The sequence below is a fragment of the Lethenteron reissneri genome, chromosome 25 (genome assembly GCF_015708825.2).
Source record: "Lethenteron reissneri isolate LAM-NWPU_2019-01 chromosome 25, ASM1570882v1, whole genome shotgun sequence".
NCBI classification, from domain to species: Eukaryota; Metazoa; Chordata; class Hyperoartia; order Petromyzontiformes; family Petromyzontidae; genus Lethenteron; species Lethenteron reissneri.
In genome coordinates this window covers 10550573-10569255 of record NC_083803.1, presented here as the reverse complement: position 1 = coordinate 10569255, position 18683 = coordinate 10550573, and the positions used below count along the sequence as shown (strand labels likewise).

General features: G+C 45.0%; 1 protein-coding gene across 3 annotated transcripts in view; it reads right to left on the bottom strand.

Moving 5' to 3' along the window:
• The window catches only part of USP34 (ubiquitin specific peptidase 34), a 79853-nt gene that overhangs the window by 3749 nt on the left and 57421 nt on the right, over window positions 1-18683 (bottom strand). For 2 of the 3 annotated variants that reach the window (XM_061559254.1, XM_061559257.1), the window contains exons 58-77: window positions 18359-18439; window positions 17571-17656; window positions 16893-17061; window positions 16601-16675; window positions 15738-15907; window positions 14998-15046; window positions 14731-14835; window positions 14168-14212; window positions 13840-13944; window positions 13478-13625; window positions 11784-12418; window positions 10906-11063; window positions 9440-9518; window positions 9009-9135; window positions 8344-8451; window positions 7843-7947; window positions 7280-7404; window positions 4948-5071; window positions 1954-2033; window positions 1013-1147 (exon numbers count right to left, since the gene is read on the bottom strand). In XM_061559254.1, the coding sequence (XP_061415238.1) occupies window positions 1013-1147; window positions 1954-2033; window positions 4948-5071; window positions 7280-7404; window positions 7843-7947; window positions 8344-8451; window positions 9009-9135; window positions 9440-9518; window positions 10906-11063; window positions 11784-12418; window positions 13478-13625; window positions 13840-13944; window positions 14168-14212; window positions 14731-14835; window positions 14998-15046; window positions 15738-15907; window positions 16601-16675; window positions 16893-17061; window positions 17571-17656; window positions 18359-18439 (2709 nt within the window). The remainder of the gene's footprint in view (window positions 1-1012; window positions 1148-1953; window positions 2034-4947; window positions 5072-7279; window positions 7405-7842; window positions 7948-8343; window positions 8452-9008; window positions 9136-9439; window positions 9519-10905; window positions 11064-11783; window positions 12419-13477; window positions 13626-13839; window positions 13945-14167; window positions 14213-14730; window positions 14836-14997; window positions 15047-15737; window positions 15908-16600; window positions 16676-16892; window positions 17062-17570; window positions 17657-18358; window positions 18440-18683) is intronic. The other variant, XM_061559256.1, reaches the window with a different exon arrangement.

The following is an 18683-nucleotide window of genomic DNA, read 5'->3' as shown; positions in this document are numbered from 1 at the left end:
CTCCCTCTCTCTCGTAAATGCATTTATTCAGACAAACATAAAGGACATATTTTAATTCTGCTTGTGAATTGGCTAAGTGACTGGAAGGAAAATATTTGCTTCAGTCTTATCATTTATTTTTAAACAAATTTGAATTAACAAGCAGTTATTCAAACAAAGAACGAAATGTAAACGTGATATGTAATTAATATTGAAACTATTCTGTGCACCAATAGGGCTACGCATCCTCCAATTGACACGGTTGGCTACTCTCATACATAACCGCTACACCACATGCACCCACATGCGCAGAGAAGTCTTTCGTTGGGATTGGCCAGGTTAACCGTTAATCTCATGCTCCGTCTCCCCGCGTCCCCGCTCCGTGCCGTGCTTTATTAGCACCGAGGTTGTAAAGCACGAGGGACAAGTATGGGGGTGCTTATGGTTTTTAAGAACCAATCGGGGTCTTAAATTCAACAAACATGCATATATTCTGGTTGTGCCCCATTACAATCCTGCTTTATATTCCTATTTACTTGTTCTCTCTGCCTCCCCACCTCGATGGCATTTAGGCAAGTTAACGATCCTTGGATTAACAATTAAAATCAATTCATATGCTGACGATATGTGCACGAAATAGCGCACGACCTCAGATTACTTTAGATTTGTACACACACTGTATGCAACTGGTTTATGCGACTCCTGCAGCCACGGCAGGTGCTATAGAATGTTCAATAAAATGTATTCTTTTATCTAATGGGCACGCTGAATCATCAGGTGGCAAGGCGGCATTTTGTTAAATGGTGATACGCAGTGTGTGGGCATTGAATCGCATTTATATTGCTGCATGTAAAACCGCAATGTATAAATCTTTCCACAAAAACTATTACGCTGAAAACGTTACAACTGAGTGCATAAATATATACACACACACTCATGCAAAGTACGCGCCCACGTGGACGTGCGTTGGTGCCGCCGCTCGGCTCATTCCCGCGTGCGCTGCGAGACCGCGTCGCGCGGCCGATGCCGTTACCTTCGGGAAGAAGCACGCGAGGAAGGTGTAGATGGCGCTGTTATTGAGCGACGTGCGTTCGTCCATTAGGATGCACTCGATGTACTCGGAGAACACAGGCTCCTCGCAAAGCAGCTTCAGGCACGCCTTGCCAGGCTGCGGGGAACGCACACAACACCCAACGCAGGTCACACACAGAAAGTAACCACCCTTAAGCCTCCCAGAGGCACGGATGGACCACAGCATTCTGGGTGGACCACACAGTACGACACTGCCTGGCGAAATCATTCGCTGACAGCGTTTTCAGCCAAATACTATAAATGCATGTTTCTAAATGTGGAGGCAAAACCAGGATCCGGAGAAAAATCCACGCAACCACAGGAAGAACATGTAAACTCCAAATATACAGGTGTCGGGATCGGGATCAAACCCACAACCTTCTGTATACCAGACAAAGTAGTTAATATCTTGTCACTGTAGCCAGAGATAGGGTAGATGATAAAAATACGAGTTGGAAATTGTACTTGACACTGTTGAGCCTGAAGAGAATTACATTAAAAAAATGTTTCCTGATGAAATTTTTAAAATACCTAATAGTAGCTATTGAGTAATAAACAAATCCTTAAATAATGTATTACTCCAAAAACGAATATGTACAAAAAGTAAAATTATCAAAATTGTTACTGGCACATCACATTATGGCTATCCCTTGTTCAGTGTGGTCAATAAAACGAGTATTAGCATAATACACTTTAACTTATACCTGGGGCCCAATTATCATATCAATAGGCTCAAGAAATGTTAGGATAATTTTTTTTTTAATGTTGCAAAAGCAGGCTTGAGGAATTTATAAACATTCAATGCAAATACTAATTATATTTTCGTTTATTCGAGTCCTTGGCTGTCTAATTGTAACTGAAAAAGAATAAAACGCGTTATGCAATCAAACGTTCGCTGCCCACCTGAGGCTGACAAAGCTCAGTCCAGAGCTTGGGGAAGAGCGTGAGATGGAGCGGCACTCCTTCGTACGCCACCAGCACACCTGATGTGGACGACATGCACGCACTTAAAAAGCACGACCAAAGAATTCAGACAGCGCATCCATCAAAGAGCACAGCCTTCTGACTTTTTTTTATTTACCAGGTAAGGCTCAACAAGCTGCATGGCTCTTTTTCAAGAAGCGACCTGGCCGCAAATGATAGCTGAACGAAGTGGCTTATCGCAAGGAAATGTATAGCAGCCAAATACTCTAAATGCATGTTGTTTCTAAATCTGGAGGGTAAAACCGGAGGACCCGGGAGAAAAATCCACGAGACCGCGGGGAGAACATGCAAACTCCAAGTATACAGGTGCCAGGGTTGGGATCGAACCCACAATCTCCTGCATACCAGGCGAGGGTAGTTAATATTTCGCCACCGCTGCACCCACCGCGGCATCCTTCACCACCATCACCAAGACCAACATAAATCTGTGCAAGGCTCACATGGCCCAGTGACGTAATAATGTGCATCAACATCTGGCTGGTACGGTATTACAAAAACACACAAGCGAGTCAAGGTCTTGGACGGACGGCTCGGCGGAAATGGCGAGTCCTCACAATGAAGGCCTTTTGTCGGAAAGATGGCTATCTAATTTTCTCTCTCAGTGTCATCATTTATCACGTGAAATCTACATCAAAGTAAGTTGACATACCGTTTGGTAAGATGAGGTTTTAAAGGAATGAACACACCTATTCTAAATTCAATTGGTTGATGTGCATATACAGTAAACCCTTATTAATTCGACACATGGGGCTCTGGCCTTGCCAAATTATCCAATATTCCAAATGATGTACAATGATACTCCCCCAGTGCCTCCTGCCTGAAAAAGAAAATCCCAATTTTTTTCTCCAAAAAAACTAACACTTAACATCAGTAACCAGCACTGCAGGCAACATTTTTTTATTTGTCTCGCAAAGGGATTTATACTTCAGTCCCTTTCTATTACTTCTTGATGTAGGTGGAGACGACATTTCTGAGCGGGTTGGCTTGCACAGAGTGCACAAACAAGGTAAAGTCCACAGCAACAGGTCTGCACTAACGCTCACCATGCGCGCCGCCACTAGACCGAGTCGTTTTGGTCGTGGTGCGCAGCATCACTCCACGTGTTTGCCAAAATTGGACCAGTCGGTACAGCGAATCGGCTCATGGCGAATTACTAATAGAATGAGCCAAGGTCCGTTTGTGTGTAACGTCACTCCATGTCGACCAGCCCCCCTCATTAATAATCATGAAGAGGTGGGATCCTCCACATGGATCCCCCCCCCTCTCATTAATAATCACGTACGGGTGTCGTCACTCCGCATGGAGCACCCCACCCCCCCCCCCCCACATTAATAATCTTGAGCGGATGACGTCACTCCTCATGGATCACCCAACTCATTAATAATCATGCGCAGGGGACGGCACTCCACATTGAACAACCCCCCACAATAATAATCTTGAGCGGGTGACGTCACTCCACATGGGGGTGGAGGTGTGCCTCTCCTCAACCTTCCTCAGCGTCAATTTACAACAGAGGTGGGACAAAGTCATTGTTATGCAAGTCCAAGTCGAGTCTGAAGTCATCAAATTCATGACTCGAGTCTGACTCGAGTCCAAGTCACATGACTCGAGTCCACACCTCAGAGGTGGGACAAAGTCATTGTTATGCAAGTCCAAGTCGAGTCTGAAGTCATCAAATTCATGACTCGAGTCTGACTCGAGTCCAAGTCACATGACTCGAGTCCACACCTCAGAGGTGGGACAAAGTCATTGTTATGCAAGTCCAAGTCGAGTCTGAAGTCATCAAATTCATGACTCGAGTCTGACTCGAGTCCAAGTCACATGACTCGAGTCCACACCTCAGAGGTGGGACAAAGTCATTGTTATGCAAGTCCAAGTCGAGTCTGAAGTCATCAAATTCATGACTCGAGTCTGACTCGAGTCCAAATCACATGACTCGAGTCCACACCTCTGATTTACAACCCTCACTTCAAAGGCAGAACCCTCACGTCAAGTGATCTCTGTAACGCTATTGAGACATCAAGGTACAACGGACGTCATGATGAACAAGGGAATATAACCTTTAAATGAAATAAGTCGTGTCACCGCGGCCTGACAAATTGCACACGCATTCATTCAATATGACGTTGCTGTCTGCTTTTCGCTTGCAAGTTTCAGATTTACTGCAATACACACGTCCTTGGACGGGCTATAGGCTAGTACTGTATATATGCCGAAAGCGCAGCTGTGCAGAATTATCCCAATTCCAAATGATCAAATACCGAAATAACGAGGCTTGACTGTATTAAATTTGCAGTTGTCTACTTCCAATATTGTTTACTGGCAAAAAGTCTGTTTTCGTAGGCCCTTCAGAGTGAACACAAAATAACACTTTCCATTACCCGTCATTTCGTAGTATTGTATTACATTTTAATTCCAATTTTTAAATGCCACTACTCATTACTCATATGTTAAAACATAAATATGTATTTTGATAAGTACATGTATTATTTAACGGCAAGATATGACATTTTAAATATTGATTTTAAATATCTGCCAATGTGTGGCAAATGAGAGAGCTGCAGCGCCTGGTCAGTAATGGTTCAGCCACATTCACGCGACACTGCATTTGGCATTGTAAAACTGGGTCTATGCAGCACAAGTTCTGCACAGTATAAACCTCTACCTCAGACGTACCTGTTTTTTAGCCTTGTAATCTTCATCGTTTGTTCATCCACATTGTTTGCACATTAAATACTTCCAATAATCTCCCTGCATGTGTTCATTCTCTTCGCTATCGTCCTTCCTCAGCACTCATATTTCTGCCACTTTTTGGTTCCCTTTCACGCACTCATTCCATTCTCAAGACTGCGTCTTTCTCCTCACAAACCAAGTTCCCCATGTTGCCACCCCCCACCCCACCCAAACACTCACTGAGCTTGATGAGCGTCTCAGTGACCTTGTCCTGGTTAACTGCCACGCGGCACAGGATGTCCATGAAGTGGTGGTATGGCAGGAAGTAGTCCAAGAGCAGGCGGTCGTAGGCCTCGTCCCTGCCCTGCACAACACGCGAGTGTGCGCACCACGCCATCGTCAGCTGCACAGAATCCATTAAATATTATTTTTTACTATTCAATTTTACCAGGTAAAGCCCCACTGAGAAGCGACTGGCTACAAATGATAGCTCAACAAAGTGACTTATATGGAAATGTATTGCAGCAAAATACTCTAAATGCATGTTGATAACAAGTGGAGGGAAAAACCAGAGGTCCTGGAGAAAAATACATGTGACCTTGCGGAGAACATGCAAACAACAAATAAACAGGCGTCAGGCTCAGGATCGAGTCCACAACCCCGAGACGAGGCAGATAACATCTTGCGCCCAGGGCATCGATCGATATGGTTTGGAAACAAAGTTTTTAAGAAGCCTGCTGAGCGTTTCCCAGGCCATGTCCTTACAGGACTTAGAATCCAAAAGAGACTCTGCTGTGCGATGTAAAAACGTAAACAATAATTTTGAGGGCTTCAGAATCATTAAGCATTTCGATTTAAAGCTTTCGTGACTGCAGGGATTCATCTTCTTGGTTCTTTCGGTAAACTCACTTAGAAGGGAAATAATAAAATAATGAAATAAATAATGAAACATATTACTTTTTATTTATTACTTTATTATTTCCCTTCTACGTGACTTTACCGAAAGAACCAAGAAGATGAATCATTAAGCACTTTTAAAATAAATATAAAAACTTGCTTTTTATTAGGATTTTCTTAATGTGTTATTATGTCTTTGCTAGAAATTTGTAACAACACGAATTGATTTTGCCTACAATTTCAGTTATTGTTCATGCCTGTAAAGCACTATGTATGGACTTTTTTTGCACGAATAGTGCTTTAGAAATAAAGTTTGATTGATTCTTATTGTGTATGGCTGGATATATAACAACTTACAAGACTATGTCCAGATAAATTAGCAGGGAAAAGGCTTCACAGTTGATCGATAAAGAATAGTATTATTGTACAACTGGATATAAAGCCAATTAGATAAAATATATTAGAGCCCTAGTAATGAATAAAGTATGTACAATTTTAAAAGGCCACACATGTTTGTCATGCCAGGGTTTTGCAAGGTAAACATTTTTTCTCCAAGTATTCTATGAAGTCAAAGCACTTTTACCATGTGTAAATACACTTTATTTCCCCGTTTACATTTTTATAAGCAAACAACTGAAATACTTAACAAATGTTTGCATTGTGGATCGAGCACATTAATAGCCGAATGGTTATTCTATCAGTCTTGCAAATACTCAAGCACTCATTTGCTGCCAAAACCATCCTGGGGGACAAGGTTAGCCAAATAATCAATTACAGTGTAGGATATATTTAGGTTAAACTGTAAATGACTTTTACTTAATAATTCGCAACCTTCAAAGATTTAAACGCTGCTACTTTACCAATAGCAAACCAATACATAAGGTTTCAAGGACAACATGAGCAACAGAAGCAATATATAGAAGGATATTTCACAACACGAGGAAGGGTAGCTCAGGTCAATGACCTCGTGTTTTTCCTGGAAAACTCAATGCTCTGTTGTTTTTCAAGACCTTGGAAATGGCAATATATGAATATATAATAGGGTGCAGAGAACGTGCAGCAGCTGAGGTTCCTGACTCGCGCAAGCACGGCTCAGGCTGTCAGCGCCATCGCCCGATCGCATCCCATCGTCTCCCAGCCCATTACTCGTTAAGTGCTCTGCGCAACCCAGTCTTGTTGCCAAGGGGACACAGATTTCTTTGTGGTCATTAACACCTCTTTTTATTGTCTGCATCCCCATTTACATCACCAGTCCATATCGAGTGGTTTTGAAAGTGAAAAGGATTTGATTTGTGCACAATTCATGCTGCAATTCCATTAACAGCCATTGGGCCTCATATAGTGGGAAGCCGGAAAAAGAGATAACACGAGACGATGATGGAAAAAACATGATGTAGTGGCTGGGTTTTAAGTTTGTGCGCTATTGCCTGATGGAATTTAGGAACTGTAGGTTCAATAGCTCAGAAGCTCCTTCATTCTCTTGTGTGGCTGGGCTGGGTGGATTGGCTTGGTGGCTGGATAGGTGTGTGGTAAACCGGTATAAGTGTGGATGTCTGGGTGAGTATGTGGTTGGCTGTATGTATGTGTGAGTGCTGGGTGGGTTAGTGAGTAGGTGAATGTGTGGATGGCTGGCCAGCTGTGTGGGCGATTGTGTGGCCGTGTGGAGGAATTGCACCTTGCATGTCTCCACCATGCTCGGTAGCAGACACATGTTGAGCTCTGGCCGTGGAGGGCGGATTGTGTTCTTGCCGCTCATCAGCTTCATGTTCTCGTGGCACGGGAAGTACGGGCCGATGGACACTGGGAACGGAGATACGCAAATCGTGTTTGGGCATGTCGTCTAGCGGCACGCGCAACATCACACAATGAGGTTAGCGTCCCGGAGCACGAGCTGCCTCAACACACACACACACACAAACCTGAGCCAACTCAACTTACATGACTTATCATTTAGCAATCATGGGCCTGAGAATGTATTATTTACAATTTATGTACATTATAAGTAAATAGTATTCCAATGTTACATTTCGGCTGAATGAAGCCAACAAAACTGTACCCTACAAGAAATAAAACACAATACAGACTAGATGCTAAAAACGAGACATTTGGTTCTCGAGTCGAATCGCGACAATTATTCGAATCGTTGAGGTGGGTGAATCACAAACACAACGGCAAGGTGTTTCTGAGGTTCCATCGAAGGCTGCAGTTGTGGAACACGCGGGGGGGCAGGCCACTCACTGGGCATATTGTTGCGATGATAAGCAAAGTGGTTGTGCTGCAGGAAGGGCACCATCGTGTGAAGGCAGTCGTTGGGACACAACAAAACCAGCTCCTTCAGCACATCTGCACTCGCGAGGAACAGCAAACGGGAGTGTTTTAGGCAAGCAGAATTCCTCCGTCGGCTCAGTTAACCAACCAGCTATGGATGACTGGGCACAATTTATTATTGAAATGCAATGCTCTCTAACGAGGGACACATTAATTTAAAACCTGTTATCGTGTTGAATAGGAATTTCCCCCAACGACCACAAGAGTGCCCTGCCACCGACATAAATGGAACACTTCGTAAGAAATCCTTCCAATAAAACGTATAACACGGACATAAAGTGACAACTCGTCATCGAAGACTCTATAACAATGCCTGCAATATAAATTTTAATTTTTTTATCTTTACATAAGGCTCACACAAGGAGTTGCGTCGTCATTTAAATCGGGTCAATGATCACAGACGTGCCCTACCGAGGCAGGTGTTGCGCAGGTCAGGGGGGCTGTAGGAGTTGAGCAGCGTGAGCAGCTTGTGGGCAAAGTCCATTCTCTCCTGCCATTGGATGAGAGCCTGCTTCACGTCTGTACACAACCATGAAGGTGGGAGGGGGGACAGTTAAATCACAGGAAGCTTGAACACAATTATTCACTAAACAATAAGGGGTGTTTTTTGTTTAATTATTTTTTTGCAAAAATGACAGGGAAGGAATGTATTAAAACAGACGACATAATACAGCTGATGTAACTTAAAATTGAACATCCGAGACAAATGACAGAAAACATGGAAAGCATGCAGATGTGTCCGCATGGGAAATAAGTCGTGATGCATGACGATGGGTGACGGGGAAGCAATTCATGTAACATGGGTCTTGTACGCGGCACCATGGAGCACTAAGCACGTGAGGAAAATGCATCTGTGGTGGTCAGGACATTTAGAATACAGCAATGAGTGCAATGTCAAGTGGATGATGAAAGGGTGAGGTGGCGAGGGAATGAGAGAGGCCAGCAGATGGCTCGACCTGAGGCTTGTAGAGGCATACATCACTTTGTCGCTGTGATGTCAGGAGGAGGTGGTTGCGGGAGACATGGGGTTCTCGGGTGGACAGGGGGCACAAGCAGTGGGTGGGGGTGACACTCACCCTTGCGCTGCAGGAAGGGCTGGGTGGCCCTCAGCACGGACAGGAAGATGGAGAGCAGCTCCACCAGGTCCACCGTCACGTGGCATGCTGTTGCTTCGTGGTACATCATGTGTAGCGTGTTGAAGGACTGTGCACATTCAATCATGCATCAGTTGTTCATGGACACGAGTATGTAACACAGGCTCACACCATCATTACAAAAGGTAAACAAAACTGTTAACACAACTGACAAACGGGCATCCTAATCTTTACGTTTTTTTCTCAAATTGATTTAACAAAAGCTGTTTCAAAGGAACAAACAGCAGCCCGGCACAGAGCACTGTAGATGGCTGTGCCTATGAGTGATCCTCCTGCTGAAAGTGTGAGTGCGATAGCGATGCCCTGGCTCGTAGCACACGGCGAGTCTGGGATGCCTGAGAGATGCATCTCACCTCGTTCATGAGGAGGAGTCCTCTGTTCAGCAAGACAAGCAGGCGGTCCTCATCTGTCTCAAGTAGGATCCGGAAGGCGCTGCAGCACAATCATAATAAGAATAAACACATTTAGTATTCGTGCCCATTTGAAATCTCATTACTCAACAAACTAAATGAAAGGGATCCAATTACAATGTATATATATATTTAAGGTTCACTCCTAATGAACTCAGTTACAACACCCTTTAAAATGCACGGCTCAATTTAAACATCATTCAAGAGTGTATTCAATCTGTCTGGATTTTTTCCACGGTTTGAATGTAAGCATTGAGACACAGGTGTGAAGAGCATTTAAAATCTGAAGCACCACTCGTACAACAAAATATACACCAATGGGGCTCAATGGCTGTGCAATGCCATTTCCAGAGATAAAGTATTCATTAACGGAGCCTGACAATGGGCCTATTTTGCAGACCCATTTGGCATAATTCACATGGGATCCCCCATCATCGTTCTGCTTTTTTTGATTTTGTTTTGCTCTGTCCTGTATGAATCAATGTCCCTTCCAAGTATGCATATATCCCTTGTACTTGTCTATCCCAGCTCTCCTTTTTAAATCTATCCACACGTAATAATCTCTAAGCTCATCTCCTGTGCTCTGCCTCTTCTATAATCTTAAACATGTCCCTAATAGTACTTGCAACAATCCTCTCCCCACCATTTGTGAATCAATCTCAGAGCGATATGGTGTTTTGAGATAAGGCTGTATTCACGACATGAATAAAAAAAGATTAATAGTGCATAAACCCAGGCCTGCCCCAAGTGGTAGATCACACCTGTTATCCAGCACTTTGCAAGCAAAGTTTGGTGAAAATATATATTTGTGAAACTCCAATAGCTACTGGGATGCAGAAGTGGCCATGATATGGGAGTACATCACGTGCGTTCATCAAGCACTTGTGCGTGTGACCTTTCAGTGCCATTTCCTCCTATGCATGGGTTTTTATCGAGGCACTCCTTTCCTATCATATGCAGAACACTACTTAAAAAGGAACTAGGCAAACATCCCAACGCAGGTCCCGAGTGAAATAATAAAATCTTGATACTCGGAGAAGCTTTCCTGAATAAAAAGTAAGCACACAGGTACGGGCCCTGCAATTTTTGCTCATGCCACTGCTGGTGGCAGGGCTTCCATTCCAGGGAGTTCTATAAAACCCCTTTAGAGGGTATTGATCTTCTCTTCCACACTGGCCAGAAGTCCTGGACGAGGTGAGAGGACCCACACTTTATCCCACCGCATGCTGCCTGCCAATCAACTAACTGTGGTGCCTTCCATTTGTAATGCTGGGTGTACAGCGACGAGAGGGATTTAAACTTGCCCATTGTTTCTATTTAGTAACGCTTTCCTTGACTTGTGACTTTATTACATGCTCCTGGGCTGCATGACGTATAACGTTAACCTCCTACATTCACCGCATGCTCACCTGATGAGTGTGGGCCAGCACGAGCGACCGTCCAGGCAGCGCAAGTAGCTGGTGATGGTCGTCTTCTTGAACTGCTGCACGTCCTGCAATTCCTCCTCCGTCATGTTTGTACGCTTCGCCACAAACAGCTGCATCAGCGCGAAGAGCTCCTCCACGGCCTGGCGCAGAAAATGCAGGGGCACAACGCAAAATGAGCACACTCGCACAGAACGAATGACGCATCGGTGTACGATGTGCGCGAGTGGGAGGTTGGACGTGAGTGAATGCTGCCAAGACAGTAACTTCGTGCGAGTGCACAAAACATCAGAATGAGACAAAAAAATTACAGAAATCTTGCGAAGCAGTGCTCCCTGTGTGTCATCCATTGCCCTGTGGAAGATATTTTTCACTAGATATATTTTATGAAATGCTTCCAGACACTTTTTTTGCTTTAACAGGAAGAGGTACACCTTCCTATATACTCTGCTATGCGATTGTTCAATGATAGTCAAACTATACCTGGAATTTAGCAAACATGGTTTTGTTGTGCAGTCATGAGTGATTAGGCTGAGCCCATCAATGCATTATAATAAAAAAAAGATTAACCATGGGCACTGTGTCTGGATTGGGACAAAGTATCTTAAGCAGTGCCAGTTTGGAAAAGTTTTCCCTTTCAACATCTCTCATTTAAATTTTTTAAGTCCCAGGTGGGTCCCTTCCCGCTTGTGAGCTCAGCAGCAGCATTTTTATTTAAATCTGTGCATATTAACAGAACAAAACAAAAACAGCACCATTACACAACAGATTCAGAAAGGCTGCCGAAGCACACTAAGTTTTGCATTGCAACAAAGTGACAAAACCAAATGGCAAACCGCCTAAATTCGAGGTTGGCGTCTCACCGAGGGGTACTGGTTGGCGTGTGGCGTCAGGTTCTTGAAGGCCCACTGGATGTTCTGGTGTGACGCGAGCTGGCGCGTGAAGGCGGACGACTGCTGGCAGCAGAGCCGCAGCAGGCCGTAGTAGGCGGGCAGCATGGCGCGGTTAAAGAGCACCACGTCCTGGTCGTCGTGGTCCGCCAGGATGTAGTTGAAGGCGATGTTGCGCGCCACCGATGTGCTCTGCACCACGAGGCGTGCGTTCTCGGGGCAGCCTACGCAGGCCGCGTGCCAGAAGGCGAGCAGCACCTGCTTGTTGTGATTGGTGGCGATGGCGGGCTCTGAGAGGCGCGGCTGGTAGATCGCCCACAGGTCCTGGAAGTACGGCGAGAACATGAGCTTCTCGGCGCGCGACACCAGGCAGTGCGACAGCAGGCCGAAGTAGGGCACGAGCTTTGTGGTGCCGTGGAGCTGCGCATCGGCGTAGGGGCGCGCGCACGGAAGCAGAGCCAGCAGCGCCTGGTAGACGCGGTGCAACACGCCCGTTGCCTCGGGACCCAACGGCATTTCACGGCCCGGCGTGGTGAGGGAGCGAGTTGAGCGGAACATCTGACGGAACGAGTTGCTGGGTATGAGCGACACCAGGAGGTAGGCGGCCGCTGAAGAACATGGGGGCGGCAGAGGGCAAACGGGAAAGGAGAGTCAGAACGAGAGAGGTTTGTGCACAATTTCGCAGGTGGTCATAGCAGCGAGTCTGGAGCCACTTGGTAATTGGAGTATATTTTGTGGTATGCAAATTAGTGCAAGAGGTTAGGCATGATATGATTTTCAGAAATTCAACGATTGGAATTCTCACGCCCATGATACACACCCAAAATCAAACAGTGAATAATCAAATAATACATTATTTAAATGCATGCCTACAAAGGGCAGCGTACTTCAACAGGGATTACCGTTGGTAGGGCTATTTTAATAAACACAATAGACAGGAAAGACAAGTTCAAAGGGCTCGCTTAATGCACATGCATAATGTAAGTTGCCTCAGTAATCCCCCCCCCCCCCCCACATTGTGCAAGAGCGCAGAAGCGTGGTCAACACATATATGCCTCTATGTAAGGAACGAAACACAAAGACTTCTCCACAAATCTGGCTGTCACCTGATGAAGCTAGTTATAATTATTGGCGAAACGTTGTGCTCAGATTGTAAACGTTGTGGCTTGGCTCTCAAACACACCGGTGTGCTGTACTAGTGACGAATTGGCCACACTCTGTTTACGTGACAACCCTTACCCGTTGGCTGTGTCGGGTGGTGGCAGGTTTTAACGACACATTTATATATTTACACGCTCTAACCCAAAAACCTCTATGGATAGTTATCTATATATGCAAACTAAATGCAAATGTCACACCTAGTGCTATTAGTACCAAGAGGGAGGCAGGAAACTTTTAAATGAAGGGACACTAAACTACAAGACTTAAATGAGATACTACCACATCACAAAAATGGGTATTTTCTTGAATCGAAGTGCAGCTCGAATTGTGAAATGTATGCAAGTCGCACAGCGTAGCAAAAGTATAACATGCCGAGCACAAATCACATTATTGAACCTGTTAGGTTGATGATCGCACAAATAACATCCAAAACCTAAACTCCACAAACACCACAGCAGGACCTCCAAGACACTCAGCGCTGCGTGTCTGTGTGTGCACGAGCTCACAGGTGCGGACGCGCGGGTAGTTATGCGCCAGCAGGAAGCGCTCAACCCAGCTGTCCATATTCTGCAGCACCCACGTGTGCGCGAGCTTGTTGCGTGGCGTCTGCATAGCCAGCCAGTCCAGGCACTGGGCAGGGTTATACTCGATCACCTGTTGCCGGGGATGAAGAGAGGGAGTGGGAGGGGAGAGGGCAGGGTGGCAGAGCTGAATTAAATGTTTATACGACGGCAACGCCGAATCCGAATGAACAGGAACAGAGAAACAATCAATAGATAGAGACCTGAAATCCGCAACAGAAATGGTCACATCTTGAGCAAGCATTAACAAGTTACAAAAGTTATTACAATAAAGTTGTTGTGCTCACCTCCCAGATGCGCTGCAGTATGTAGGTGGTGAATGGTGGCATGCCGGGTGGACCCGCCGCAAATTCCATGAGCATGGAAAGCAGCTTAAAGAATGGCTGGGCTGCCTGCACGCTCAACGCACGGCCCGCCGTCAGCACAACAACTGAACAAGGCGGTTTTTCACAACAGGAACTTCATAAGTACGTCTTATATTGGATCGCGAGCTGCCTCGAAGGCAGGTACTCACAGACGCTCACCAACTGCTGGTATCAACCGAAACACGAAGGGCGACAAAATTAGCATGAGTTGTTTTTTTAGCACAATAAGAGTAAGGGTAATTAACTGTACCTCTGGACTGAGCTTTGCAATAGATGTAAACAGCATCGCGACGATCTGTGGGAGAAATGTATAAAGGCAGTTTTTGTAACGCAGCAATGTGCGACATATCAGCAATCTGTTTTTCTTCTGGGCATTATCATCACAATAAGATGGCACCACCTTAGTCAGAAGCATGGATACACAACAAAAATCTCCCTTAGAGCCCTTACAGAGTGTTGGGGCAAGTGCTGTTAGCGAGAACCAATGAGGGCCGACACAGCACATCAGGGGACTCTATTAAGACTGAGGAGTCAACCTAAGGGAGGCCCAGGACTGGTTCATATAACCATATCTGGTGTGGGCCGTGAACAGGAATCGGACTTGGTTCGCTGGGTTAAGAGCTTAGCGGACTAACCATTGCACCACTGCTCCCCGTGGACGCAAAAACACAGACGCACACACACGGTGTGTAACATGAAGTAGCTGGAGTTAATTCCTAATAGCATACAGCCGCTCTAAAAAGGAATCACTTAAAATACGGGAGGAAACGCCGAGCACAAGGATGAAAGACAAACAGAGCAAGGGGTACTCACATGCTCGGCCAGACGGTTGCTGTAGCGGCAGAGGCTGAAGATGAGGTTGCAAGTCTGCTTGATGTTGATGCCATCTCGGATTTGCTGGAAGAGGAATGGGAAACCCTGGAAAGTATATTTTTTAAAGGACAGTGTTAAGAGGAAAATGATTGTAAGAGAATACGAATGTTTGTAGTGTGAAGATTGTCGATGCAAGAATGGTACAGTTTCAATCTTAACTGGTAGTGGGAATAAACTGTTAACTTTCCCTTTTTGAAGGGAACTTACTTTTCCTCCTGTAAGAGCTGCCATGTCACTCTGGGAAAGGGTCAAGTGCCTAAAAAGAAAATCAGCAATGTCGTTTAAAAAAACACAGTCCCACACAAAACCCATTGCAGTACAGAGCTCACAGTGCAATGCAATTTTAAAATCAACAAACAATACAAGGCATGTCTCTTCACTTGACATGCTGCTAGAACACACTCCCAATTTATTTCAAATCAAAGCTAAAATAATAAATACAGGATTTGGAATATTAGAGAACATTTTGCATTCCCAAAATGTTGGCCACTTGGTACAAAAAGTCACACTGTGAGAGATTGCAATCCCTACTACAGATTGCCTGTAACCCTAAGTTCCCCCCATTAGGAAACAATTTACAAATAAAGAATTATGCATTTCACTTGATTATACCCACACCAAAGAAAGTGTTATTTTGATCTGTAAAGTTATAGCACATCATCACTTAATTACCAATGTGAACAATGTGGTCTACACTTTGATGGTGTGATCATTAGAAAAATTTAAGGACATGACTGGTGACCCAGAATGGCAGCTGAAGGGAGGAATTGCAGCCAAGAGGACCACACAGAGGTGTAGTCACGAGAGATCAGCTCATGGGCAGAAGCGAGATGGGTTTTAGCATCACTGAGGATGATGGAGAATAGCGACAACGTGGATAGGCCTTAATCCAGCAGTGGCTCGACAATGCCATGACAGTAACGACCATGGTGAAAGGCAATTCTCACCTCTCGGATCGCGACTGCTCGACGAGGTGAGCGATGAGTGTTATCATCTTTTCGAGGGCAGCAGGGCGGTACTTCTCTTCGGCGAGCGCCAGGATATCCTCTTCGGGCTCCTCCTCCTCGGCCTCCTCCTCCGACAGGGCTTCCCCTGCCGCCTGTGGCTGGGGCTGGGGCTGCCCAATGCAGGGAAGACAGGAACAAGCAGCAGAGGAATCAGCAGCATGACCAAAATCTCCAATTTACTATCCTAATTTTCTGACTTTCAGTGCGCTTATCAAAAATGGATTTTCGTCGAAAACAATCGCAAAACTAAATTCACAATAAACAAATTATCCACAGAGCACGTTAAATAAAGGTACACAATCTTAGCGTCGTAACCACCGCCCGCGTAAGTTCACTGGAAAAAATATAGCACCAAGTTGAGGCCGTGACAAGAAGGAAACCACCGGAAATGGAAAAGCAAAGCAAAAAAGCAGGGAAAAAAAGGAATGAAACAAGAGGGGGAAAGAGAGGGGTGTGTCTGTGTGTGGGGGCAGTGGCAATCAGGTGCTTCTCATACAAGACCTGTCTGCTCAAAACTAAGTCACTGCACAAATCTTATTCATGCGACAAATGTTGCCATTCGCTCAACCCGAGAACGCGCAAACGGAGCACAAGACATTTGAGATGTTTAACCCACATCCATTTGTCTTAGAAAAAGAAATACTGCATCAATCAACCTTGAAGGAATGCAACTTTTAAAATCAGTTTATTTTGCATTACTCTGTTTGAAAATTGTTTAAAACACCCGTGTTTATTATTTTGTTACTGTATTTGACATACACTGCACAACCTCTTTGGGCAAAGCACAACTTCAGTGACCTTACATTTTCAGGGACCTTGGTCCCCATGTAGAAGTGCACCATTGTGGAGATGGCTTGCACGGACAACAGGAACTGGCGCTAAAAGAAATAAGAAAAAACAAACAAATGCAAGTTCAAGTTTTCTCCTAAACGAACGATTCATCACTCATCATCAACACGAACGCACCGGCACCTTCATATGTTCCAACACCACAACAATTTCTAGAACTAGGAAAGAGAACATAAAAAAAAACACTTGAATAGCTTCCAGGTCCGAAACCACACGAGGGATTGCACGGCAGGTTGCAGGACTTGCCTCCTCCTCGCCCATCTTAATGAAGTCGCAGAAGAAGGCAAAGTATTCGGTGAGGTGGCGGCTATGTGGCTTCACGCCGTGCTCCATGACGGCCAGCAATGTCTTCACGAAGCGCGTCACGCACGATCGCAGGCCCAACTCCTCCAGCGGAATGAGGGCATCGTCCGGGCTGAAGGGGCAGCGTAAGACACGGGAATAGGGGGACAAGCACATGTTGCAATGTGGGAAGGAGTCGGGGTGGGGAAAGAGGGTTGTGGGGAATGTGGGAACGTCAATTAACAATCACTGATATTCGCATGAAGACGTAGGAGAAATATAATCGGCTATTAAAATCTAAATTTAGTTGAGTAACTCATCGTATTTAATACATAACTGTTTCTCCTTAACAGCCACTAATGGCATCGTGTACTCTGATGTGTCCTGTCTCTACCACAGAAAACCAATTATACCCTAAAAATTTATTTAATCTGTCATGTGTAGCGTATTTTGACTCGGGTGTATGACAAAAAACGTGCCCTTACTCCTGTTTGTATCCTGTTTGTGAGTAGAGTAAGATTCTTTGAAGGACATGCACATTTTTTTCTTTCTAAGAATTTAGATTGAATAAATAGCACTTGTGTCCAACTATATTTTCCCGTGAAACTCAGTAAAGAGACAGCGAGAGGGTTGGGTGCGCACCCATTGTCCGACACGGGCTGCAGGTAGAGGTGGGCATGCGTGGGCCGCAGCTGCTGGATGACGTGGATGCAGAGGCGCTGGAACATCTGCGCGGACGAAGGGGCCCCACGCCATCCGTCATTGGCACCCGAACACGAGACGAAAATAACAAGGGCCGAGAGGGGTGGCGCCCTCTCTCAGCAAACATCTCTCCAGCGGAAAAACACAGCTCGCAGTGCAAGTTTACAAAACGTGTCGTGTGATTTTAACACAAAAATCTCATTCAGATGCAGCAGCACAAGAACAACGCAAACGTGGTGGTGGCTTGAAATGAATGAGTGAAAAAGGTTCCGTGAGAACAAAAATATCCAATGAATGATTTAGGATTCAAATAACTTTCTTGTCAATGTTTCGTTACAAATACAGAACTGTAACTTGAGTTTCTTAGAGAAAATATTCTCCCTTAATGTACCTCTGTGTTGTAATTTTAGGACAAACTAGTGATGGTCACATGAAAAAACAAGACATCAGGGTCTTTTCAGAGTGCTTGCGTCATAGGATTTCCATTACGTACAGAATTTTAAAATTAATTATTTAAGCACGCTACAGAGAGGTAAGCCAACTGTTGCATGACCTACATTCTCTCAGCCAAACAGGACAACAACAAGCACAATGAAAAGAGGCACCCTCGCTTGCCCAATGGGGTAAATCTTGCTAGGCGTTTTAATGCCAAGAACAGCATGGGGTGGGGCGTGAGACATACAGAAGCATTGCAATGAGCTACACTGTAGAAAAAGAAACATTGTTACCTGTCTTACAATTTGATTGGGGCATTTAATCAGGATCTGCATCGGCCACCAGTCGTCGTCAGCCATTTGGTCCAAAAACCACTAGACAAAGTATAGAGAGAAACACAAGGTGTTAGATGCACATTTGTATATTCACTCAATTGCACTGGCAGACACAACAGCCAGGTAAAATAGAGATTTCACCATTAAGAACAGGATAACTGGTTGTGTATGGATGGAAACAAATCTTGAATCTAGCCTCCGAGAATAATGCTGCATTAGAAAAAAACATGATTGCTATTACCCGACAGTTTCCACTAAACGGATTGCAAGGGACCCCATGGGG